The sequence below is a fragment of the Scatophagus argus genome, chromosome 7 (genome assembly GCF_020382885.2).
Source record: "Scatophagus argus isolate fScaArg1 chromosome 7, fScaArg1.pri, whole genome shotgun sequence".
Lineage (NCBI taxonomy): Eukaryota > Metazoa > Chordata > Actinopteri > Scatophagidae > Scatophagus > Scatophagus argus.
Window position 1 is genome coordinate 24,775,919 of NC_058499.1, and position 27,592 is coordinate 24,803,510.

The 27,592-nt window shown below is 42.0% G+C and overlaps 1 protein-coding gene across 1 annotated transcript in view; it reads left to right on the forward strand.

Moving 5' to 3' along the window:
• The window catches only part of zfpm1 (zinc finger protein, FOG family member 1), a 92,903-nt gene extending 66,182 nt beyond the window's left edge, over positions 1-26,721 (forward strand). The window contains exons 4-9 of the mRNA XM_046395455.1: positions 1,670-1,803; positions 17,884-17,986; positions 18,756-19,001; positions 20,454-20,687; positions 20,839-21,081; positions 21,267-26,721. Coding sequence (XP_046251411.1) covers positions 1,670-1,803; positions 17,884-17,986; positions 18,756-19,001; positions 20,454-20,687; positions 20,839-21,081; positions 21,267-23,917 — 3,611 coding nt within the window. The 3' untranslated portion in view covers positions 23,918-26,721. The remainder of the gene's footprint in view (positions 1-1,669; positions 1,804-17,883; positions 17,987-18,755; positions 19,002-20,453; positions 20,688-20,838; positions 21,082-21,266) is intronic.
• The last annotated feature ends 871 nt before the right edge of the window (positions 26,722-27,592 follow it).

Consider the following 27,592-nt stretch of genomic DNA (forward strand, 5'->3'; position numbering starts at 1 on the left):
AACCTGACCCAAGCAGCACAGGTCGGGTCAGGTCTTATTGCATCTGGCGTCAGTGTCACTCTCCTCAGGTGCACACAGGCAAGCGAATGAAAAAGTAGGCCTAGTTACAGTGTGACATATAGCATGACTGGTAAGTGAGGTGTTACAAGGGCAAGCACTCAGTAAAACACATGAAGTTTTCCTCTGAGTGGACAGATTTGGGTGGATCAGCGTCGATCCTCATAAAACAATTAAAAACATTTTCTCCATAAAAAGTTGTCCCAGTGTGGCCTGTGTGTATTATTCACTGTGTTGTGTAGAGAGCTGTGAGTTAAGAGAAATTATACCACTTCCTGTGTGGCTTTGCCACAACAGCCTTCCCAACAGTAAAACAATATTTGCAACAGCTATTTGGCATTTAAGGATATGTGTTTATTAAATTAATGTCTACTTCTCACTGCCTTGCGTCCCTCCTACTTTCTTCTTTCAAACCACACTCCTTCCTGCCCTCCCCCTCCCTTTCCATAACCCCCACCACCACCACCACCACCACCACCATCTCCTCCACTGGCTGTGGGAAAGCCATTTTATCAGCGTCTGTCCGTTGTTCTCTGGTGGGGATAGATACAGAGAAGATAGATGAGTGTTTTGACATGGAGAGTGTTAGACAAACAGTCTTATCAGACCCGCCACTTTAGACCGACCCCCCGAAACAGTCGCCTGAACCATAGATGAGATGAGGAGGGGAGGGAGGGAGGGGGGATTTTGTATGTGTTTTGATCAGAGAGAGAGTTGAAGGGTCATAATGTGAAAGCTTCTCTGAGGTTGCTCATGGAACTGAAGCAGTTGGCACTAATCCCATCCGTCCAGTCACTGGAGTTCCCAATGCAGCAGTCACTGCTCAGACTTGTCCATTTATTCTCAGATGTGCCGAGGCCTCTCTGAACTGCAGACTGCTGCTCCTCCCGCACTCACAGTTTTTAAATAGATGGATCAGTCCTCCGTGCCTCCGGGCTAACTGGCTCTATCTGGGCTGCAGCTTGCTCAGACCACAGCCATCACTGCCATCCTTCTACAGTTATCACTTTGAGGAAGTACACGGAAAGTTTCCCCTGTTTGAAGCAGCCAGGACAGAAAGTGCTCAGCTTGTATCAGACTCCCCCTGCTGTTTAGCTGTTGAGTTTTTGCTGTATGGTCTGAGCTGCTTCAAGGGTTCAGGTCAAGTTCATCCCACATGCTGCTTTGCCAGTTGTTGTTTTCTTTTTCCTTTTGACTCTGTCATGTGGTCTCTGCCAAATGCTGTAGGTCATGCTTTAACCATTAGGGATTTTGAAGGCTGAAACCAATATTTTAGTGAGATATCATAGTTTCTTCCGATCCTCAGTATCTTTAAATGTTGCCCTGTTGATGCGATAAATAGTCCCGAAGTGAGAAAACAGTTGAATTGTTCTTAAGAATCTTTACTGGTAAAATTTCATTTCTAAAAGTGAGTTCAGACTGCAATGAAGCAAAAGTTGAATGCTTACAAATACTGATACAGAGACTGTAATTTTTGAAATGTTTTTTTTCATCCTCTTTGTGGTTGATGACAATGGCTCATAACAGGTGTTGAATGATATGGTTAATAATTGTTAGACACGGTAACAGTTGGCAGCTTCCCCGATGTTAATCACTTCTCTCCTCCCTCCAGATGACCTTGAGCTAAGTGAAGAAGCGGATGACAGCAGGGTGGTGGCTGGCAGGGACCTCCCTCCAGACACAACATGGGGCCCCTATGCAGGAATCCTCCAATCAGGGAGCAGCACAGATGATCAGGAGGCAGAGGTAAGAGCTGTAATGTCCAGTAACCACTGTAAAGATTCTGTCATGGTTACTGAGACTGAGTTGTTCTAACTTTATTGATATCGGTGCATTGTAAGCATGGCTTTGAAACTTTGAAATTTGAGAGTTTGAGTGCTGATGTCAAATTTAAAGAAATTTTTGGGTTTGTCCAATCAAGTCATTTTACATTAATTAGGCTTCAAGTAGTTTTATTTTCTGAATTTTAAATGTTTCTGCTTTTGGTGGGCTTGTTTTGCATTGTAATTAAAGTCTTATGTATTGCATGTAAGAAGAAGGTTGCGAATATTGTAAAGTATAGACATTTCTGTCCCATTATGTTCTTTGATACTTTGAGGATCTAATAAGATGCAAAGATGTCACAAATACAAAACCCGACCCTGTTGATGGGCCTGAATTTCAGTCCAGTTGACTGACTGCGTTTGTATTATTATAAATTATACATTATGAATTATTATGACAAAGTTTATTTTTTATAGTTTATTTTCAATTGAAGAATTGTGATTATCCACTATTCATTTAAATCATATATTTTAAAGCTGGCCTCACAAAATGCAATAAAATAGCTCAAAGATGAACTTGCTAGTCCAGTAGCAGAAAATTAATCAGAAAGAACTTTACATTCTCTGCTTCCAGTTTCTCAAATGTGAGAATTTACTTGTTGCATTGACTTAACAACATTAATTAATAACATTGGAAATCAAGCATTTTGTTGACAAAGCAAGCAAACTGGAGATGTTGCCCTGAGCTCTGGCAAACCTTTTTACCAGCAAGACTTCTGACTTTTTATGCACCAAACTAAATTTGATCAAAAAACATGTTTATAGGTGAATTGATAATGAAAATACTTGTTTTTTCTAGCCCTAATATTTGAATGTTCATTCAAAACACACATCATGATAGAACAAATATTAGCTTTTTGTCTTTTTTCAGGTTTTTCAGACAGGAATTAACAGGAAATTAAGTAATCAAAAAAGATTCTGTAAATTATTTGTCCATGAAAATGCAGCCTTAAATAAGACAAATCAGTGAATGCTGTAATCTTGAGGCTTTTTACTAACATATCTTACAGTACACATCTTAATTATTATACGGGTGAGAGGTGAGAGGAACACCGCAGCAGGCCTCAAAGTAACTGAAGGGATTTCATTCGGTCAGAGGTTGGACAGGCCAGTAACAAAGAGAGACAATGAATAAACACCTTATCACATATGTGTGTGACAGAGAAATGAAAACAGCTGTGTGTATCTTTGTGTGTGTGTGTGTGTTCACTGCGAACAGTGTGTTCACTGGGACCGGATGGAGCCCTATCGGACTGGGTTTTTGCATCATGTGCAAGTCCATCTAATCATATGATACTGATGTTGGGAGAGGCTTCCTGGCATGGAGCACAACCTCAGACAAATACATGAACATTCACTTGTGCAGATCCATTCACACGCACACACTCATCGCGCGTTCACACGCACACACGCAAACACACACTTGATCCTACCTCATTTTTTGCATTTGATCTATCTTGCTATACCTGGTTAGCTTGTCTTATCTCAAGCTAATTTCAGTTTTTTTTTTTTTTGTTACTTCAGGTGCCAAAGGTAGCTCAATGTATTTTAGTTCAGCTCAGTCCAGTTTAACTGTAGTCCACATCTGGGTTCAAACTGGTTCATATCTGAAAAAAAAATCTACCCAGTTCAAATGAAGCCAGATGAAGTTTGTACCACACATTAGGCATTTTTTCACCAGTCCTCTCTTCTTTCCTCTCAGACTCCCTCTCCATCCTCTCCCCTCTTCTCCTCTTCTCCTCCTCTCCTCCTTTCCTCCCAGCCCTCCCCAGACGTCCGCCTGTCTTTTATCTCCACATGGCGCCATCCTCCTGGACAACAAACCCCAGTGATTGATTCCTGCTTGATAGGCTCTCATTTCTAAGATTTCGTTTATTATCAGTGAGGTTCTGAGTGTACAGCTAGATGTCTGCGCGGATGTGTGTGTGTGTGTGTGTGTGTGTGTGTATACGAGCACACGCTCACTCACCCATCACCTTTTGTTCTTTCTCTCCATGCCGCTGTCCATACCGTCCTATTCCTCCCCTAAACTGAAGTCGCTTTCTCTTCTTTCAAGGGCTCAGCATTCATATGGAAAGCATGTCATTCTGACTCTTAAGACCGATTTTCTCTCTTATTCCTCAACACACACACACACACACAATTTGTGGACTGAAGAAGTGAGGAGACGGACCTTCGGTATCTACTGCAGATAGTGGCTGTAATCTCACATTCCTCCTGTGTTTCTCTCCCTGTCACTCCACATCCTCCCCCTCCTCTGTCCATCCCTCTATTCCTCCCTGCCTCCGTTCCTTGCGGGTCACCAGGGGTCAGGGCTATCCTCTTCAGTGTTTCAGAAAGGAGAAATCTGCTCATCCCCTGCTGCGAGGGAGGGACATTTAATTGCAGTTTCACACCACTAAACTTCCCATTATAACCACAGTCTGATCTAATGTGTTCCAGTTTTATACTGGATGCTACTCTGGATGCTAACACTATATAATATTATACTAATCTTTCTACTCAATCACCCAGCAAGAAAGCTGATTTCCCACTAAATCAGCTTTGGTGTAATTGAGGTTAAAGGAAGAGTGTGATTATGGTTATAATTAAATAAATAACCTAAAAAATAAAAACAACTGATTGTCTTTAGGTTTTTTAGTATGTGTACTGCCTTGTGTATAAGTTGTAAATGCACTTAAAAATGGACGGCTAGAGGCTCACACTCACACATTAGTCTTCCAGAAGTGGCGGGGTCGCCCAGAAGAACAGTCTTCGTTGTTACCTTATTTCTCATCAGGTTTTTGTCAGATGTTTTGCTGATTAAATTGCAAACTTCTTGGGGTGCAGACAGTGCAATTTTAATAACATTATAAATAATGTTTGATTGGCATGTCTCTGACCCTGCTTCGTGTCAGGCATCATATTACATACATATTGCAAGTCGATGCAGTTCAGGCACTGCATATCATTTTGTTCTTTTCAAAACCATTTGAGACAAGATCTGTTGTAGAGTACCCTTCAAAGTGAAAGAACCACCATTTAGATGGGTACAAATAAACTCTTACGTTCACCATGCTTCCACTCTGTAATGCTTCCATTTGACCATATAGTGGATATGGACAATAAATGATTGAAAGAATTGTATTATTAAGCATGAACACACAGCCAAATGAACAAGAATGAGTTGCAAAGACAATGGGAGAAATACATCCTAAATCCAGAAGTAAGTTTTAATTTTGTTTTAATTTTAATTATGAAGAGGGACAAGTTCATTATCATTTTGAATAATGTGATGTTAGTTTTTGGTTTTTGGTTTTTCAGGCATCGATAGAATACCCGTGTAAAAGTGGAAAAACAATTGTGAAAGCATTTTCACTTTCAGTATCCTCCTCTTTCTCCTCAGTAAAATGTTTTACCTTTGGCTTGACATAGGTTGTCCACTATCATTCATCTCCCTGCTTTGGACATGCTTTCACCATCTGTTCACCTCTATATATTTTTCCTAGCAGATCTTTCCAAGTTGTCTCTCCTTCCTCACCTCTATCTTACTTCTCCCGCCTGTTTTCCTCAGTCGTCAGCCTCACTAGGCTCTGTGAAGCCCCCAGGCTTTGCCCCCCCACCCTCATCGCTGGGTGAGATTGGCATGGCCTGTTCAGCAGTCATGCCCCTTCCAGCATCGCCCTCTCTCTCTCTCTCTATCTCTCTCTCTCTCTCTCTCTCTCTCTCTCTCTCTCTCTCTCTCAACTTCTCTATGAGCAAATTTTCTCCTAATTTGGACTGGACAGATAAGCCATCATTTTAATACAAGGCCTATCCAGCAACACAGCTACATCAGGATGCATTTTGAATGTGCATGCCCACTTGAGCAACACCTATACATGCATACACAAAGAGACATATCAAGTGCAACAACTTTCTTACCTAAAACAATTACGTCTTTGAGGTTGTCTTAGATTGTGTCAGCGTTATCATATCTGTGGGGGAGAGTTTTTCAGTTCTGAGAAATCAGGGTGGAGCAGAGTGAGCAGATGAGATCCATTCCACGCTCTCCATCCAACAGATCTCCTTCATTAGATTAGTGCCGTGTTAACTGGCCTGTGTCATATGGAAATCCTTGCATTTGCATCTCTTGAGAAAGAGGCGTAAAACCATTTATCTATTTAAATATATTCTGGCTGATATGGCTGTTGGACTTTAGAACAGGATATAATAATGTTTACTGATCAACTGATCAGCTGGGCTGCTGATTCCTCACAGTTTTTGGTTGAGTGAACAACCATGTACTCCTCCGCAAGCCTCCCATGGCAACCCAGAAGCAAGCACACCACTGCTGCAATTCTGATTGGATCATACATAACAAATCTGATATTATATCTCCTCTCCTTATGATGGGATCCTGCTTTAATTAAACGATAATGCAAGTGCATGTGATTGGACGAAAGTTGCAGGATTGTTGTTAAATTTCAGCTGATTGAAAGTGAGAGAATGGTGATACTAAAGTGTACATACACCTAGCTTTCTTGCATCAGTTGCGTCTTCCCAAAGGACATATGTCCAAAGTGAAGTGTCGACTGTAAACGCCACTTACAGCATCATCCCTATTGTTTTCCCTCCCTCAACAGCACCCAGCAGCTCACCCCACCCCAATTCTGTCTTTCGTGGAAAGGCAGCCTGAAGGCACGATCCTAGAAGGAGCAGAGTAGGGGAGTTCAAAGCGTTATCACGCGCCGAACGTCTTTTCATCATGTTTTAGAAACAAGCGTTCGCACTAATCCCCCAATAATCTCTCCAGGAGAACTGGGGCGATAAGGCGCGCCACCCACGGCTTTTCAAACACTTTTTGGGTAGTCTCTTCTCACTCTCTATCTCTCCTCCCTTCTACCTCCTCTACTCTCCTCTTCACTTCTTCTTCCCTGACTCCCCTGGAAGGACGAGTGAAGGTGATCACTGTCTCCTCCGTATTCTCTCTCGAGCTGTTTTCTCTCTCTCTCTCTCCCTTTTTGCATTGACTCTGAGCTGGTTTGTTTACATCCTGATTCTGATCTTTATATTTTATCTGGACTCATCAACAGTGTTTCCCTGCCTCTCTGTTTCTCCCTCTCCTCCGCCCATCAAATTAGAATGTTAATTAAAATGGTGCTCCTTCAGAAGATGACAAATCGATGATTACGGTGAGTGTTGAGGCACCTCCTGTGATGCCCCCACAAGAATGCTATACACAAAGAAAGTTCTTAAACAGGAACTAGAAAGTATGAACAAAAGTTCCTTTTAAGAAAAAAAAAATCACATAAACATTTGAACATTTTCAAGTTCTTAAACACTGTCCCAGTGTTTTTAAGTATTTGTATGTAAATGTGATTTGGAGCTTGACCTCTACCATCTTATCAAAGCACACTTATCTTTGTTACATCATGGTTCAACATGGTCATGATTACATCGCTAAAAGTGCTTGTTTGAAATGTAATTTCTTTGTTACCTTCTTCTTAAACAACACATATGAGGTGGCTGAGTAAAAATGTCTGAAAGGTGTGGAGAAAGGATGTCTTAAACAATCTAATCCAGCAAGAACTTCAGTTGAAACATAATAACAACACAACATAACTAAGTCCTTAGGCCTGTAACAAGAAAAGAAAAGCAGGTATAAATAGCTTGGTCAATGGCCAGTGTCGGGACTTCAAAACAAAACTTGCTGGCAGTTCACATTGGATGACATATTATGACTTTTGGACTTTATCACGCGACGTGGTTGCCATTCTATTTTGGCGCAAAAACAAAATGGGAAAAGTCCTGTGTTAAACTCACCCAACAATCCCAGCCACAACAAGGGCTAACTACAGCATCATGCTAACTTTACGCATGACTTAAAGTCTCCTTCTGGCAGCATATTTGGGCCAAAACGTCATCATCCCATGAATGATAGTTATGTTACCTCACCTGTTGGCCCTGTGCATCTTAGCCTTAATAAGGAGAGCTAACTTTTGTCTGGTGATTGAATCAATGTGCTCAAAGGCCATTGTTGTATAATTTGCTCACATGATGAGAGTTTGACACTCAGAGAGGAGCCTGTCATTCTGAGAGGAAGGGAGAGGGGAGAAAAAGTAGAGGAGAGAAAATAATAAGAATAAGAAAAATATTCCTCAAAGAGAAAGGTCCATCAACTGAACCAGAACATGAGACAAAAAGAAATATGAGAGAGAAAGAGAACTGGAAGACAGGCAAAGCAAACGCGGAAGAGGAGGGTTTAACGAGATGGAAGGAGGAGGCGTTCATCACTCAGTGGCAATGACTGGCTGGTATCTGCATCTCCCTGTCATCTGCACTGGCTTCTGCAGGGTAGAGAAGGAAGGAAGGAAGGAGGAGGAGGAGGAATTGTAAGAGAGGAGAGGGAAAACCTCTATCCTCTCTATCTCTGAGCCTCATCTCCGGCAGTTCAGGAGCCTGCTTTCCAAGAGTGCCTCATTTTCAAATCTCTTATCTCAGCCCCCGTTTTAAGTATCGCAGTTTTATATTTTTACATGTCATTTGCATGCAGCTCATCAAACCTGGCTCTCTCTATTTTTTTCTCCTTCATTTTTGTGCTTCTCCGAGGTGTGCCCTGATATGAGCAATGCCTGCACAAGGGAATAAGCTTTCATTTCACTGGCAAGCCCGAGGCTTGTACTGTATTGACGATATTTATACCTTGTGAGCAGAATATACAGCGTTAAAAAAAAGAAGAAGAAGAAGAAGTATCTTGTGTCTCTTGAATGTTAGAGAAATGCTTTGTGTGAGTGCAACGGAGGTAAAGTGCGTGCTTGTGTGTGTATGAGAGAGGCGGATGAGAGTAGGTTTCTGATTTTTATCTGCCTTCCTTTTCTTCTTTGTATTTTTGGAGGATTCACACAGTGACCTCTTTGTTTGGGACAGTGAGTACACCCCTCCAACCCCCTGGATTGGGAAAGAAACCATTTCCTGTAGCGGAGAGATCGAACAAGAGACAGAGCGAGAAAGAGGGAGAGATAGGATGGAGAAGGAGGTGCAGGCAGACAGAGCGGTAGGAATGAGAGTTGGGGAGAGGAAGAGAATTGGAGATTAAGACAGAAAGAAAGAGAGGTGTATAAATGGCAGTAGACATGCAGAAGAGACAGTGAAAGATGAGAAAGGAGGAAGAGGGTGAACTGGATGATTGAGCGAATGATTCTGTGAGAGAGGTGAATGAATGAACGATGGTTGAAAAGGTCAGGAGAGGAGCAGGATGGCTTATTAAATTCCAAGCAAGAAGAGCACAAAACGTTTGAAAAGCTTGATGCGGGAGAGGACTTGCAGACTTTTAACCTTTTGGAATGTGGATAGAAGGGTTTGACAAGAGCTCAACATGGACAATTTCTTAACTTGTTGCCAGTGAATTTTATGGTTAATTTAGCTCCAATGTTAATTTTGAACTCCATGTCATGACAGGCTGAAAAGCCACTCAGACTACAACTACTCAAATTAAATCAGTCACTTTATTAGTCCTCAAAGGGTAACAGGTTGCACACCATTAACACAATAAACACAGACACCCACCGATGCCTCATTACCTTTATCAAAGAAAAGGCACTTTAGCACCCAGCAGTCTCTTCATTCTATACCTGGAAAGGATGTACACATCCAGTATTTGATGATATCTACCATCCATCCATTTTCTATACCACTTATCCTTCAGGGTCACGTGGGGACTGATACCTATCCCAGCTGATTACAAGCGAGAGGCGGGGTACACCCTGGACTGGTCGCCAGTCAATCGCAGGGCCAACACACAAAGACAGACAACCACACACTCTCGTACTCTCACCTAGGGGCAATTTAGAGTAGCCAGTTAACCTAATGTGCATGTTTTTGGTATTGTGGGAGGAAGCCGGAGTACCCGGAGAAAACCCACGCAGGCACAGGGAGAACATGCAAACTCCACATAGAAGGACCCAGAAGGAATTCAAATCTGGAACCCTCTTGCTGTGAAGTGACAGTGCTAACCACTGCACCACCACTGCTGTACGATAGTTACCTCTTTTTCCTGAAAGTGTGAATGCGCTTATTGTAGGCCAGTTTGAACAGATGCCAAGTGAGTGTGATGTAATGTATTTTAAAGATTACAGTACATTAGGGTGTATGTAGGAGGTAAGAAGAAAAAGATATAGTGAGAATGAAGTAATTATAAAAGCCTCACTGTTTGTTGTATACCAGGAGACACTGACACCTTTAAAAGGTCCCACTTAGTACACATTTTAGTCACAGATTCATACAAAGTATTAGATGTCATAAGAATGTTTGAACTCTACTAATAGTGGTATCAGCATTGACCTCAAAATCCAGCATCAGTTGGGCAAACTATAATGGACTAATAGGGCTGGGTGTATTTCTCTGTTTTTTATTGGCACTAGTTGAAGTATGTAGTACTGGTATCATGTGTTTGGACAGATCTCTTCCATTGTTTTTTGATCAGTTTGTGATTTCAAATGTGTGGTCTTTTTTTGTGTTGGGGTTATCAAGCCAAACTTAAACTTTAATCAAAACTCATCTTTTATATTTGCGCTAGTATTTCAAATGAGGAATTCTTCAATGCACCTTTTTTTCTCCTGATACAGATTACAGTGCCTACAAACTCCAGGTATGTGCTGGTACAGAGTACAGACCACTGCAACTACATTATTTTTTTAAAAAATTCAAATCTGTATAATTCACACTGAAATCATTTTTATGTACTGTAAGGTGACATGCAGCCAATGTTTGTTGTGACATTCAATAAAAATGTAAAACAATGCAGCTCACCACAACTGAAAGTATATAAATGTCCACAGAATATTAGTGTATAATGACATTGACAAAGCCGCTGTATTTAATGTGGATCAAGTTGTGTCTAGCTAATACCCGATCTGACAATGAGTGTCTTGGTGCCAAAGAAAAAGAAAATAGATGTAAATATAGAGAAGCCTCTTTAACCACTTTCATGGCAAAGGGCACCTTATAGCAGTACTATTGAAGCATTTAAACCAGCTATCCCTTTGTTTTTAAAAGCTTAACAAAGACAGTCTTGTGTTGTTAAATTCTACACATCTCACCTGTTTTTGATAGAAAACAATATCAGTCACACCGTCAGCCTGAAGCCATGTCTTTAAGCGTGCACTAACATGGATTATTGGCCTGGGTGTTTTAAATTTAGTGGCCATTTCAGCCCATTATAGAGCAGTGTAAACCACATTAGACAATGTGAAACACTATACACCATAGAGACATAGATGCACTAGATGTATCACCAGTGATTTGCATATACAAACATACTTATTCCCCAGTGGTAACAGTGAAATTGTGACAGTTGACAGCTGTACAGAATAATCTTAATCTGTTGATCTGCAGGGTAGGGTGGTGGTGTGGGTGGGGGGGGTTTTCCTCTTTTTAATTGAAGCGTATATAGCACAAGGCCATGTGAGAGAGGGTTATATGTTGGGGATAGTTCAGAGAAAGTTGTCTACATCCCATCGCCACCATCATCACCAGTGTTTGGCTCCCCAGACAGAGAGAGAGAGAAGCCATTCTGATACTGAATGAGGGAATGGAGGAAGAAAATGAAGAAATGAAATCAGCCTGGCATCATTTGCATTCAAGTTTTATCAGCATAGGAGGAGGGCGTTTTTGGGCCTGATAAGGAGAGGGCGTCGCAGGCTGTGCTGGAGGTGGAGGGGGGGGATTGGTGGTGGTGAGAGGTGTGTGTGTGTGTGTGTGTGAATGTTTTATGTGAACTGACTTTGGCAAAAGAAGGTGGCTCTGGAGTTCAGTTGATGTGTGCTCACAGTAACACACACACACACTGTATGTGAATGTTAGAGCAGCTATAGTGAGGACAGGGCATTGGGGGTGGGAATGGTGTGTGTGTGTGGGGGTGTGGGAGCGGGGGGTTAATATCAGACCAAATAATTAGATTCGCTATCGTCTCGGCGGCAGCAGTGCGGGGATCAGGCAGATTAAAGCCGGGCTCGGGGCTGGTTAATATTCATGAGGGGACCGGGGTCCGGGCGAGGGGCTTAGACTGAGGCTCAAAGACTCTCCTCCGGCTGATGGGGCTTAAGGCAGTGCTCTCAACCAAGATGGAGCTCTGCCGGGGAGACCTGACATCCCACTGACAGATGGAGGGCTGTGCGGATGGTTAGGATGAGCCGAGAAAAAGAGGGTGACGACGGATGTCAGTGCGCGCTGGCGCTCCATGCACCTGCATCCGTGTGGATCTTTACGCCTTCTTGTTGTTTTTATGAAATGCTGTGACCATTCAAAAATTAGTCCTACCGGTCCTCCTTCCCTCTTTCTTACTCTCCAAACTATCTCTGCTCACTTCATACCATCCTGACACTTGTGACCCCGGAGCACTCATCTTCTCCTCTTTTTGTTAAGACGAAGCACACATAGTACATGAATACATTTCCATGTTTCAGGCTATATATAAGCTCAGACTTTTTATCTTGTATTAAACCAATGATTGCTGACAGAACGGAGTTGAGTAGCTTGTTACAATATGTCTCACACACTGGCATTCACTTGTATGTTGTAAGTCGTAAGTACAAGTGGTCAAAAGCGGGACTTCCTTTTTGTTGCACACTTCAGTTTGGGTGACACTGAACAGCCTGAATATTCACCCATAAATTAAAGAGTAACTCTTAAGTAAAGAAGCACTTCGATCTTTTAGGGTTGGGTAAATGTCAGTACTTTTGCAAACAAAGAAACAAACCTGACAGTCCCAGCAGGACACTGCTTACTTTAATGTGTATAGTCCATTCTCCTGGTTTGTAGTGTTTTCATTACTTGGCTCTGGTGGAATACACTGTTTGGCTTCTCCAAAACTTTTTAGAGCAGCGTAGTTTGACTCTTTGTTGGTGCACACTGGTTCCTCAGGTGCCTGTTGGCCATTTGAGTCACTGAGGTTGGCATGAGATCAAGAGAAATGAAAAGGGTTTTAATACCATCTCGTGGATTCTCCGTTCTCCTTAACTCACCCCCACACCTCTGTTATCTGCATTCTATACTGACCTGGTTAATTACACACACACACACACACACATACACACACACTCTCAAAACTACAGTCTGATCCTGCAGAGCCTCTCTGATTCTCATGGTCTCATTTGAAGCTGTATTGTATGTAGATTTGTGACTGTAAAGTGTGTAAAGTAGCATGTGTTTGGTCATGTTAGGATTTAGTTCTGTGAGTTAAATCCAGACCTTTGCTTTCTCAAAGTTAAGCCAACAGCATCTCTAATCTACTTTAAATCCACCTGTGGACACACTGAAGACATGTTGATTGAATGACAAGATTTCCAAGTGATCTCTGAGTTTTCACACAGCGTGTTTAACATGCCAACACATGCAGTATTTACATGCTACTGTAGCTCCTACAGTGTTTCCCGAATCTCAGTGTGTCAACAGACAGAACCCCTAAATAAAAACATTTTCCTTCAGTCCTTCAGGCTTCCTGTCTTCACATCTGATCCTGAGCTACAATTGGCTGGAGGGGCTCTTTCTACTTGACTCTGCTTGTTTATGTGAGCGCTGATATGGGATTAGGAAGTTTTCTGAAGTGAAATAAGATCTTAAAAGCAGTTTACAGTTTTGAGCATTTCCCCTAGAAATTTCCCCTAGTTATTTTCAGGATGGAAGTAGGTTTAAAAGACATTTAGCTGCTGCTATGATGTCTTTGGACAGATATCAGGTATTCCATGGTGTTACATCAAGTTGGATCATTACCTTCTCTGTCATGTTTCTTTTTCCTAGAGGACAGTAAACCTCTGACTTTACCATGAATAAAAACATCGACGTAGTGGTGGTCAGACAAGAAAGTTCATCAGGGAGAAATGGATGAGAGTGACTTAATTCTCAAATAAGCGAAGATGGCAGATTATCAAACTCACAGTGAGTCATAAGAGTAATTACTTAATATTTTGGATCTTTGAAGATAGAGCCTGTGTGTATTTCTCTTTTTTCTCTTGCTTTGTTTATGTGTGTGTGTGTGTGTGTGTGTGTGTGCACGCGCACGTGCATGCATGTGTGTGTTTTCCACTTGCGTGTTGAGCTCTCCCCATTGCCCTATCATGGTGAATTCCAAAGCTGTGGCCGTGATGAATTAGTCTGAAACAAATTAGCAGTACTTACAGCTCAGACGGCTCCAGCATTGGGTTACAAATTAAAACAAAAGCAGCCATATCTCCACATCAGCGCTAGTTCCCCATGAAATCCAATACGCTCTGCCTCAATCTTCAACGTACTGAGAGGCTTCCTTCCTTCTGTCCTTCCCTTCTCTCTCCTCACTGTCTTCCCAAGCCGCCCCAAAGACAGCGTCCATCTTCTGATATTTCATGATTGTCTGATTCCACTCTACACAGGTAGACAGACTGCTTGTGGAATGGCAGGATGCAGTACTGATATACTGTAACATATGGATCAGTGCAGTCTTTCATTTATTGATCAGTGATGTCATATTTTTGGTCTCATTTGTGTTTTTTTTTAAAATTTGTTATTTCTTAGAATATCTATTAGGCTATTAATGGATTATAATTAAATTTAGTGGAATTTAGTGGCCATTTGATGTCATAGTCCATTCATTCCTTGTGTTTTTTGGCATGTAACCCTTTTTAAATTGTTTTATTTTAAATGATGAACATGATGAACATGAATGAACATCCAAATATCTAAAACGGTACTGAATGTTCTACTGTGACTGAACTGCTACAGTCACAAGCCATTGCACATACTTCCTCACCTGCACCTTATACAGATAGAGATGAAAAATATCAAGTTCATTGAATGAATGTAGAAAATTGTATGTATTGCCCCTAATGAGGGGGGTTTTGGGAAGAATTAACTGGGAAGGGAACCAGGTTTTTGGCCATTTATTACAGATGGAAAGAATGGAGGTCAGATACATATGCAATGAGAATACTCATCAGTGTGCATCGTCATTTTTTGTCCAAATGCATGAAATGTGCCAGTTTGTGTGAAACACACTTCCTGTTCTTGGCTTTCTCTGGCTTTCCCCCACATTATGCTATCCATTGCTTAGTTTCCCTGTTGGATCCCTTTACCACTCACTTGGAGGTTTATTGCCACACTGATCAGTCTGTCTTTAAATGCAGCAGTTTTGATAATGCAAAGTAAAAATAGGAGTGTAGGTAGAAATTAGCTGTTAAAAACGGGCAATTTTAAAAAATCTGAAACAACTGACATTTTTTGGGCAAGATTAACTTTATATTGGAATACAAAAATAATATAATACATCAGATACATTATGCCAGTCATATAATGTAACACCCAGGCCACAGCAGGAGACTTGTTGCTCCAACTAACTTTTCAAACAAGCAGCATACACCATCATGCCAACTTTGACCCTTATCGACAGTAACTGCTATGTTAGTGTGATGGGAGGACTCTCAGGTCCAGTACTGGGAGAATGCTGCCTTCTGGTGGACATTGTGCAGTTCTGCATGAAAGACTTACTGTGTTTGATACAAAACAGTATCTACCATTGCATGGACATGCACAGTATATTAAAAGTTTTTTTATTATTATTTTACATGAGTTAACGTAAGAAAAGAAAATAGACCAGAATAGCTGAACCATGTCTTCACGTCCACAAAAAGAAAAGAAGGTTCTAAATGAAATGCACCATTACCTTTTTTTCCTTTTTTTTTAAAAACAGATTTATCTGGATTTGAACATTGTTGGAAACATTTGGGATAATCTAAGTATATAACACTTCTTCAAAATATAGAAGAAAAGTATATTGAAATCTTTATCTTTACATGTCAATGCAGAACTGCTCTTTTAAAGCCGGAAAAAAAAAAAAAATCTAGTTTTTATCTGCAGGACAGGTAGGTGGAATCCAGCAGTTTTGGTGTTTACAGTACCTCTATTAATAATAATGAACAGTAGGTTTGCTATATTGATGGAATGGAAATTTAGCACGATACTACATGTGGTAGAAAGCTCTCCTGACAAACTTGCCTTGGACTTCATAGTGTCTGCAATATAAAATCACAGTAAAATAAAAGCAACTAAAACATTCATCCATCAATTTCATATACCCACATCAGAAAAAGCACACACACGGTACAGCATCAGTAAATAAACAGCTATCACCTACAGCATCCACATCTTTGAACCTAGGTGGTGTTAAGAGCTTTAATAGACAGAGGGACAAAGGAATGTTTGAAACCGTCGTGCCTGCTTAGAGGAACCCTCTATTGTCTGCCTGAGGGAACGAGCTGACACTTGAGTGGAGAACACGAGTTGGCTCTGAGATGAATCATCTCGCCAGTTCACTGAGAAACTGTGCTAATTAAGAGATTATTGGATGAGATGATGTCTAATGGTATTTGCTGACCATGATGGGATGTTTAAAGTTGACATTTTACGCAATTTTGTGGTTAAAAAACTTGTTTGTTAAAGGGTGAGAGTGGCAGAGTGTGGTATGTGAGGGGGAAAAAAGGTGTGTGTGTCATGGAGACATGGGATAAGCCTGCGTCCTGGGAGTGATCATCAGAGGGAATTCTCCTGGTGGCTCATGTGAACAAAGAAAAGCTTATTCTCAGGATATACAGGTGTGTGTGTGGGTGTGTGTGTGTGTGTGTTTTACGTGTTCTCTCTCTCTCTCTCTCTCTCATACCTCCACACATACAGACACTGGATGTTGACTCTCCACTCTTTGTTCAGTGTATCCACTGTGGATCTTATTATGGCAGTCGGCTGAATAGCAGCTTCTCGACCTCATCAGATCTTCTTTCTCTTCCTTCTCTCACCCTCTCCCGGGGTCTCTACTCTTCCTCTTTTATTCTTCTTCTCCTCTTTTCTTCTCTCTCGTCCTGTATTATCTACACAGCTTTGTTCAGTCCATGCTTCCCTCATTTCCTCATTTCCTTTTTGGGTTGTAATCATACTCTGCTCGCTGGCGTTCTTTTTAGAAATGAGTGTTTACCACTGGCCACACACTGGACAGTACCGTGTTACTGTGTATCCCCAATTGAAAGCAATTAATGCTCTGGTTTTTTTTATTCATTTTATTTTTTATTATTATCTCATGGCCTGCATACAGTAAAGCAGTCCAATTAAAGAAGAGAATGAACAATTGAAAGTGACAATGGAATGTATTTTAAGAGCGTCTCCGTTTTAAAACAGTTTTGGGGATATGAAGGGAGGGTGGAGAAAGTGAACAAAGGTGTCTAATGTGTCTAAAGTGCCCTGTGGTTAAAATAATTCAGATACAATGCACGGCAGACTGTCATTTGTTCATAGCTCGTGGGTGAGTTTTAAAGGGATGATCTATTTAATATCAAGAAATAGTGAAAATGTCATCAGTGAGTCAGATTTCAAAGTGGCATTTACAAGTTGTTTGTTGATCAAAAGATATTTTACAGTTACTATTATTCATACCGTGGTCTGGCTGAACGCACATGATTCTGATTGGTTGCACTGTCAGTTCATCCTTGATAATGGATGCATGGACAGGATGGCAACAGTAACTGACAACACATGGCCTCTTTGAATGTACTTTGTGGGCTGTTACACAAGAGATCAACTCACATGCCTTTTGCCCCCCTTTTTTTTTTTTGGCCTTTTGGGTGAAAACTTTGAGATTGATTTGGGGCCAATGACATGCCTGGATAGCTAGATAGTTTTTTTTTTTTTTTTTTACTCTCTAATTATATTTACACCTTCTCGACGATGCAGTGTTACTGGCTGAAACTGTTGTTTTAGCACTCAAAGTAACAAACCAATACCTTTTTTTCTGGTGTATTTGACATCATTGTTAAAAATGAAATGTGGTACTGTCATCAAACTCACTGACAATTACCAAAAAAAAAAAATTATTCTCAAATTTTTCCGTATATCTTTAATCTTACTTTGCACCATGTTAGACACACATTGTGAGGATAAACTTTCTGCTTCAGTACATACTGCATAATTCAGCTTTGATGAGTTGTGTTCATTCTCATCACCTTTTCTCTCTGTGTTTGTTTATGTGCAGAACTCAAGGTTGACCGTGGTGTGTGAAGATCCAAACTGTTGGATTACTCTGCTCCCTCTGACCTCTGAAGCCTCAGCTGCCAACTGTTCAATCTACAGCCAAGGTGGGTTTGATAGCAGAGAACACCTCAGTATGTTTTTGTGACGTACATTATATTCCAGTGAACCATTCATAATGTTTTCTAGCTGCCTTGAATTTCTGAATTCATGCATCATCTTTCCTGTTGCCCAGTACAGACCCAGTCTGTTGCTGATACCCTTTAATCAGGTGTCAATGCCTTCCTCAAATTCATTATTGAGGGTTGGGGGAGTGTACATCATTCAGTACCTAATTTCTGCTGAACTTAACTTTTAAATAATTAATTTCAGATTTGATTAGTGATAGCTTTATTACATTCAGGTATGTCAGTTCCAGAAATTTCCTTGTGTGCTCACCGATGAGCCATCATCAGTGATATTAGTTCCAACGGGGGCAGCCGTGGCCTAGAGGTTGGAGAAGCGGCTTGTGATCGGAAGGTCGCTGGTTTGATTAGCCAGCTGATGTGCCCTTGAGCAAGGCACTTAACCCCCAATATATGCTCCCCGGGCGCATGATGCAGCCCACTGCTCCTGTGTGTTTCACTGCATGTTGCGTGTTGCATGTTGCATGTGTGTGTTTCAATCAGTGATGGGTTAAGTGCAGAGAAGTAATTTCCCAGCTTGGGATTAATAAAGTAACTTAAATTAAACTTTGTGGTTCCTGCTATGACAAGTCAATATGTCTCCTATCTATCGGAAAAATAGTTTCAGTGTTGTAACTGAGAGAGTATGAAAAGCAAAAGTTTGTTGTTACCATATCTACCAAGGATTACACATGAACCTGTGTGTTTTCAGGTGAGGAGTTGTTCTGTAAGGTGACCAGGGAGCTTGCAGCAGGTGAAAGCCTTCTGGCTTTCCTATCAACCCCTCCGGGCTCCTCTACACCGCTGGCCCAGCTATCTCCTCCACTCAGCCTTGTCACCCAGAAACAACCTGTGGTGAAAGAGGAACCGCTATACCCAGCAGCACTGCGCTCAGACATCCAGCTTCTCCCGCAGCAAGCTGGCATGGCCGCCATTTTGGCTACTGCCATTGTTAACAGTGAGTGTGATATTTAAGGCATAAAATATTTTTTAAATTTGTTTGCAGTATAGATACTTCATATATATATATACACACACACAGAGTCAGCCAAAATAATGTATACACACATCAGGAACAGAAAAATATGCATAAATATTTAATTTGTAAAAGTACTTACATATTTACTACTAGGTATCTATACATATAGATGTGCTACCAATTCCCACAGATGTCCCAACTTTTGTTGGAACACACTGTGGTGCTATACCCTTGTGAGCAGTATTGGAACAGTATTGTACTGCACAAAGTAGCGTGTTGCTATAGAAATAGCAAGAAAAGGCAATCGAAGGAATTCTGATTCTGATTCTGAAGAGAGACAGACCATCATAACACTTAAAAATGTAGGTCATTCCTGCAAAGAAATTTCGAAAAAGTCAAGGTGTAAGTGAGTACAGTTTCCTTCACCATCAGGTAGCTCTCAGATACTGGGGGAAACTCTGACAGACGTCATGTCAGAATAAGAAAAAGAGGCTTGCCTGGGCCATGAAACACAGCCAATGGACTACTTAAGACTTGAAGAAGGTGTTATGGACTGTTGAATCAAAATTTGAAATCTTCAGTTCATCACGCAGAATTTTTGTATGCCATCGAGTACATTTAAGAGTACAATGAGACATTAAATGACATAATTTTCAATAAAAAACTGGAATTGGTAGTGTGTATATATAATATACATATATACATATTCTGTAGTATATCACTAGATTCTCATCTTTCATGCTGTACTTTTTTTTTGTACTTTTTTGTCTTGTCAGCTTTTATAGCTTTTATCTAAGCATTGTTTTTCTGATCACACCAATGTTAGCTGGTTCCTGAAGGCCATTATAATATACTGTAGTTTACTATTTAATAATTTAATTTATTTTACTATTTCTCTTAAAGTTGTAATGTTCTCTGTGGCCACAAGATGACACTGCAGCTCTTTAATAGTCATCACTGTTGCTCAACTGTATGTTCCCTCCTGCTGCTGCTACACCTTAAAGTTTCATACTGGCCATGTGCTGTACTGGTGTCTGTGGCTGTTGCCCAAACACAAACTGAAAAAGATTTACTTTGAACATTGCCAGTCATCCTGGATAATTATACATTCGTACGTCTGGTAAGAGCGCAGCAAATAATTTGATGTTGTTAAAAATAACCTAAATGCGTAATCAGAACCTATAACTTGTTGCCTTGGATACTTGTAGTAAGTGTGTGTGTGTTTATGTATGTCAGACTATGATTTCTATGATATACACAGAAATTTTTGATATATTTGCACATTGTTAATAAGGGTACAGGTAACAATTATTAGATTAAAATTAGAGCCAAATGTAGCACTTGAGGTACTTAACAAGTTGCTCAACCAATACTGATTTGTTGTGCTTCTGTTAACGTCAAATAACTCTAAATTTATGTTCTGTCTATCAGAGGACATTTTCCCATGCAAGGACTGTGGGATTTGGTATCGCAGTGAGAGGAACCTGCAGGCACACCTAATGTACTACTGTGCCAGTCGTCAGAAGCAGCCGGCCGCAGCCTCATCCCCACCACAAGACAAACCCAAGGAGTCTTACCCCAACGAACGCATCTGCCCCTTCCCACAGTGCAACAAGAGCTGCCCCAGTGCCAGCTCGCTGGAGATCCACATGCGCACACACAGTGGTAGGAGCAAGATTTGTTCATATGCCAGACAGACAAAGAGTCAACAGTTTTGAGGCCTAGTATGTAGATACTTGACCAGTGTGACTTCCTCAACAAATTCATCAGGTTGTCTGGTAGATGAACTTATTTTTTGTCCTCTGTGCTTCCACAGGTGAGCGCCCATTTGTCTGTCTAATCTGTCTGTCAGCCTTCACCACTAAAGCAAACTGTGAGCGTCACCTTAAGGTTCACACAGACACACTGAACGGGGTGTGTCATGGCTGCGGCTTCGTCTCCACCACCAGGGACATCCTCTACAGCCACCTGGTCACGAGCCACATGGTTTGCCAGCCTGGATCTCACAGTGAGGTCTACTCCCCAGGACCAGGCCTTCCCAAGCTGCCCATTTCCACTGGTAAGTCATCATTGTGAAAACTTTTTATCATGTGAGTTGTTATTACTTGGATTTGACTGTATGATGATACAGTAATGTGTCAGGGTTCAAGGCTGAAATCTTGTTATTCTAAATCCATGTAAATGTAAGCTACCGTACTGTACTGTACTACTGTACTATACTGTATTGTATACTCTCTTTATTAGGTCTCAGTCCAGGAGACACTGGTGTGGTGCTGAAGTGTCAAGTGTGCGGCCACAATTCTGAGTCCCCTGCCCAGCTTCAGCAGCATGTACGCACCCACCTAGAGGTCAGGGTTCCAGCCGAAAGAAGCCCCACCCCTCGTCAAAGTACCCCATCATCAGTTGACCACCCCCAGCTCCAGCTGTCTCCCCAGGAGAAGGAGCCCCTGGTTTGTGTCCCTAAGCCAGATTCATCCAGCCCAGGAGCAAACGGCGGCTCAGCCACGCCTCGAGACTATAGTCCCACTGATGCCCAAACCAATGACCTAAAGATCAAAGAGGAGCCTTATTCAGATACAGAGACAGAAGAGCGGCAAATGGAAGTTAAGGAGAACGGAGAAGACACGGTGGTTGGTGAAGATGAGGGAGATTCAGAAGCAACGAGAAAAACAAAAGAAGGCCAAACCGCCGCCTCCTCGTGTCAGACATCAGATTCTCCGAAGAGTCCATCCACCACAACTGTAAAGGCAGAACCAACTAGTCCCACTCCTGGTTCTAGCCCCGCCCATGTGGGAGGTGCAGGGTCAGTTCTTCCAGGAGGAGCAATGTTCTTGCCTCAGTACATGTTTAATCCTGAGGCAGCCATTTTGCCTCAGGCTTCAGAGATACTGGCTAAAATGTCAGAAATGGTCCACAGCCGTCTGAAACAGGGCCAAACAGTTCCTCAGAACAACCCAGCGGCCTTTTTTCCCTCTGGACCTACTGCACCTACAGCTACAGCCACTCCGCCTCACAAAGGAGCCACCTGCTTTGAGTGTGATATCACCTTCAACAACATTAATAACTTCTATGCACATAAGAGGCTGTACTGCTCTAGTAGGCACCACGGAGAAGCTGCAAACTCAGCTTCAGGCCCTGGATCAACAAGGGACGCAGCCCCAGCAACAGTGCCTTCCAGCGGGGCACTTGGCTCGACCACATCTCCTCAGGATGGAGCAGCAAGTCGAGCAGCCTCTGCCTCTCCCACCGACTCTGACCCTCCTTCAGGGAGTGGAGCAGCAGAATCTAGGAGGGTGGTGGAAGTGAACACTGAAACCCCTGTAGTGAGAGAGGGAATATCATCCTCTTCTGAAGGGGAAGGTGGAGGTGGAAGTGTTGGAGGTGGTGGAGGAAGAGCAAGCGAGGGCAGCCAGAGTCCTGCTAGTGGTTCTGCAGAGGACCTAGAAGATGATCCCAATAGAACCTTCTGTGAAGCCTGCAACATCCGCTTCAGCCGTCATGACAACTATACAGTTCACAAACGCTTCTACTGTGCGTCCCGCCACGACCCATCCAACCAGCGATCTGTTCACATGTCTAAGGCAACCAGCACAGCAGCCTTCCTTCCTCAGCCCATTCGCACACGCAAGAGGAAGAAGATGTACGAGATTCACATGGCCAGGACTGAAGCCTTAGCGAATGCTGCTGCCGCTGCTGCTGCCACTGCTGCTGCCACTGCTGCTGCCTCTGCCCCATCTCCCTCCATTCTGGGCTTGGCAGTGAAACAAGAAGTTTCTCCCAGCGGAGCAGGCGGCTCCAGTCCAGAAGGAGATGGCCCGATTGATCTGAGCAAGAGGCCACGTCTTAGAGAAGTTCCTCGACACAGCAGTAGCGGTATTCTCCCTGCCCTGCCTCTTAGTGATTATCACAAGTGCACCGCCTGCAGTATCAGTTTTAACAGCATCGAGAACTACTTGGCTCATAAAACATATTATTGCCCTGCCACCACCCTCCAACCCCACACCTTGGAGCAGCTTCAGAGGCTTAAGAGATCGGCGTCTACCTCTCCCAAAAGCAGGCCTCAGCAGGAACGCCCAGATCTTCTGCACCCTATGGAGGCTAAAGCTCTACCTGCTGAGTGGGTTACACAGGCTCAAGGAACATCACCAAGTCCTCACCCCTCTGCCTTGCCTGCCTCCAATACCACACCTCCGCCTCATGCGACCACCACACTTGCAGCTACCCCAGGAGCTGGAGCCAAAAGTGTAGGGACTGGTTCCACTCAGATGATCTGCCCATACTGTCCAAACAGGTTCATCACCTCTGATCTAATGGAGCACTTCAAGACTACCCACGGCCTGGTTGTAACCATTCAGCCACCGCAGGAAGCCCTGCCCCAGCCAAGCAGTACAGTCAGCCACAGCCCTAGCCTTAGTCCGAGTGATGGAGCTACTGCAACCACCTCCACTACCCCGACTGGTCAGCCAAGACTGGTCTCCCGAGTGCACAGAGACAGCATCAATGGACAAGCAAGGAGCAGTACAACCTCTCCTGTTTCCCCACTGGTAAATGGCAGCCCTTCAGCTGGGGAAGGATCACCTTTAGCCAGTTCACCTCTGCCCGTGTCTCCCCCAAGGGCTCCCTCTCTGTCTTTGTCACCTGTGCCTGAGATCCTGAGGGAGACGGTGGGATCATCTCACCCTCCAAACAAGGCCACCCCTACTGTGACCTCCCACACTGTCCCCACTCCCCAGTCTGCCCCCGTTTCCGGCCCTAAAACCACGGTGATCTCTCCTGTCCAGAACGGTAACTCCCGTTTCTGTCGGCTTTGCAACATCAAGTTCAGCAGCCTCTCCACATTCATAGCTCATAAGAAATACTACTGCTCTTCCCACAGTGCCGAACACGTCAAGTGAGCCAAGTAATTTTCTTCATCCTCTTCCCCTTCCCTCTCTTTATCTTTCTGAGTGGAGACTTTCTTTCCTAAGTTCCGAGAAGCTCAGACGGCCTGCTCTGCCAGGCCTCCCACATGGGTGCAAAAATGGCACTCAGCTGGCATGATCATCAGTGACAATGAATGACTGTTACTCACCTGGCAGGGCCCGATGCCCAGCTGCTCCACAGTGGACTCTGCAGGTGGTGTTACTAACATATGTTAACTGATATTCCTCCTCCTATGGGTCAAAGTTTGTAGTACACTACGAGGTGAGACAGATTCTACCTGCACACACCGGTGTGCCCTCGTCCCCTTTATCACTCTCTGTCTTAGTACCCCTATCTGCAATTAAACATTTACCACTCCCAGGCCTCACAGTATGTTGCATTATGGGACGTTAAAAAAAAAAAACTATGTCAGCAACCTCTTTTCTGTCTCTCTGTTCAAGTGAGTTCATAATGGCAGTAATTAGATTTTGACTGTTGGAGGTATTTCTGACTGATGGCGATTCAGTGATGATGATGATGATGATGCTGAGTGTGATGACTCTCCCGTCTTTTCCTGAGCTCTTAATGTTCCAGACCTAAACAGAGGGATCATCCATGTTGTGTGGAAAAGACTTGATCATTGTTAATGTTTTTACTATCTGTGCATAGTGTATGATGTCTGAAAAAAAAGAAAAGAATTCTATAATGCTTTTGGTTTCAACACTGGCTCCTTTTTGCTTACTAGGGAAGCAAAAGCGTTTTTAGCTGAAAAATAACTAGGCAGTATCACAATGTTACTAATTACTGAAGGATAATATTTCAAAACAGACCGTTTTTCTTTTCTTTCATACACACAATTTTTTTATTTTCTCTTTAAAATGCAAGGGAGAAAAAAATGTGAAATATATATCTTCTATCTTAGTCCTCACTGATTTCATGTCAACAGAAAACTACCTACCTGGCGTCTGAGAGTATTTGTATTTTTTATTTGTATATTTTTCATACTGTTGGAAGGAACTATTTGGATCCGGGTGTGTTGAAGTGTATTTTCTAAGTGTAGATATGTAATATCTTCTCACAGTAATCACTGGAATCACATTGAACTTTATTATCACATTAGCAGTTGGTGTTCTGTTTATGTAGTCTTTAATTGATGGTGAGTTTTGAAAACCAGCGCTGTGTTCATTTTAAGTCCCCTCTTGTACCTTGCTGATTAACAACACCATTAGATCAGAATAGCCTCTTCACTTAGCTTTTCACATCATAAAGTTGAAGAGAGCACTTCTGATATTGTTTTGTTTAGATTTTGGTGAGAATGATGTAGCCTCCCAGATTTTAGGGTTGTACAAATTCCAAAATTTCAATCAAAAGCCTGTCCTAATTACCGGTCTCCATATCGTGCAAACTATGACCAGCTTTAGATTCTTTGTTGCAAACTCCCATTTCAGACCTATGCTGAAAGATGCACAAAACACATCAATGTTTTCGTGTCTAATCCACATCTTATTAGAAGGTTGTTTTTTTGTTTGTTTTGTTTTTTTGTTTTTTTTTTAAAAAATCACTGTGTTTCTCCGGTAATGAAGGCATAGCAGGTAATAGTTACATCTGAGTATAGCACCTCACACAGTAGAGTAAGCACATGTGTAATAATCACTTTTTGTGGTCCATGGTGTGTGTGTGAGAGAGAGACTGTGCTCTTCCTCTCTCACTTTATTGCTCTCTCACTTATGCACACATACTCACACACACAGTTTACCCCACATGTTCCCATGCTGCTGTTGCAGTTGCAATACAGTGTTCACTAGAACTGTGAAATAGTTTTTTTTCCCAATATTGATGCACACTTACCAATAGATGGCTCATCTTAAGCTTTGTAAGGCCCAGACATCCAGACATTAAATTGAACTTGGCAATAGCCAATATGGCAACCAAAAGCTGAATTTGTCACCAATTTGGTCTTTCTGTTCCTCCAAATTCTAAACAATAAAGTTTTTCCTCAGGATTTTACTCTTGTCAGTGTGCAAGAGCTGAGGCCAATCCTCTCATACTGAAGGGAAATGCTCACATCAATCTAACTGTAATGCCACCAGCACAGGACAGATCTGGACCTTTGTTTATTATCATAGCATTAAACGTTATCCTGTTATTTGTCTGTTCCCAAAACTGGAATCCAAGTGTAAAAGTGAAGGATTTTTTTTTATTATCATTATTATTATTTTAAATAAGATGCAAAATTACTGCTTTGATTTTCTGCTCTGCTGTGGTTTGAAACAGCGCTGTACCAGACACCTCTTATTACTATGTGTTTACAATTGTGCTGGTCCATCTCTCTGAGCTCTTAAGATGAGAGAGAATAAGCAGAAGAAAGTCACAAAGTCATGTCAACTAGTCAGAAATTAAGGAACTAAGTTCTGGAACATCATCCTTTAAACTCAACCCCATTTAATTGCACTGTGTTGTATAAAAATGTGCTGAATGTTTTAGTTTTAGGGAGTTTTTTGTATTGTATTTATGTTATACAGAACTTTGCCCCATAAAAAATGTGCCATTGTTCTACCTTGAAGGACTTTCAGATTTTGAAGATTTTAACCCTTACAGAAAATCTTTTTTTTTTTTTTTTTTTTTTTCTCGTTGGTTCCAAACACAACTTGTTAATGATTATCTGATGTCCGGTCCATAATGGAGAAAAATCACAATGAATGTCAGAATTTTTATTTCCATATCTTTTATTTTCATTTCACTACACTCTTGTCCAAACTATGCATGGGAAATAAAAAAAAGTTCTGAGAGACACTGATGAAAAGTGTGACCGTACTTCTTTTTAGCGACTGCAGTCGTGTTCGTATTAACGCCTATGCGTAACTCTTGTCACAAACCTGAGTAGGAGTCCTTGACTTTTGGAGGCGTTGAATTGACTGTCATTTTTGTATAGTCACTCATAAATCACTACCTTTCATAAGAATTTTTCAAGTGTGCTGTTTTTGTTTGGTGCTGGCTTGTGAAGAAAGGCTGAATGAATCATCAACTTCCCTTTTTGATATAACATCAGTGACTAACAATACCTGAAAGAAGAAAATAAGCTTTCTGTGCACAACCAGAGCTCCAAGGCTACTCCAATCAATGACAAAGTACACCAACAGTAACACTGGCACCTTCAATTTGCACACATTAAAAGTGAATTTATGCATATTTCCAAATGACCTTTTGTTTAATCCATCCATTATGGAAAGTAAATGAATGTCTCTTTGTATTAAATTACTATACTTGTATTCTGGGAGCAGGATCAGCGGTCAGTATGTCACAAGTGTCATGTTAGCATTAAAAACATTCATTTTGTGGAGTGGAAGATACCATCATCTCTGCTGCATCAACTGCCACGATCATCTCTCTGCTGCATAAGTCTGAAAGAGGCAGGCAGCACTATGAGAGTCATGTTTTTTGATGTTTCCCATGCATATGACCTGCCCTCCTCAGTATTAAAGGGGGCAGCCGCGACCGAGAGGTTGGAGAAGCGGCTTGTGATAGGAAGGTTGTCAGTTTGATTCCCCCACTGGACAGGCAGGAAAAAATTGGGTGTGGTGGAGTGATTAATGCGCAAAATGCTCCCCCCCTCCATTAGCCTTTGAGCAAGGCATTTAACCCCCAATTTGATCCCCGGGCGCTTGATA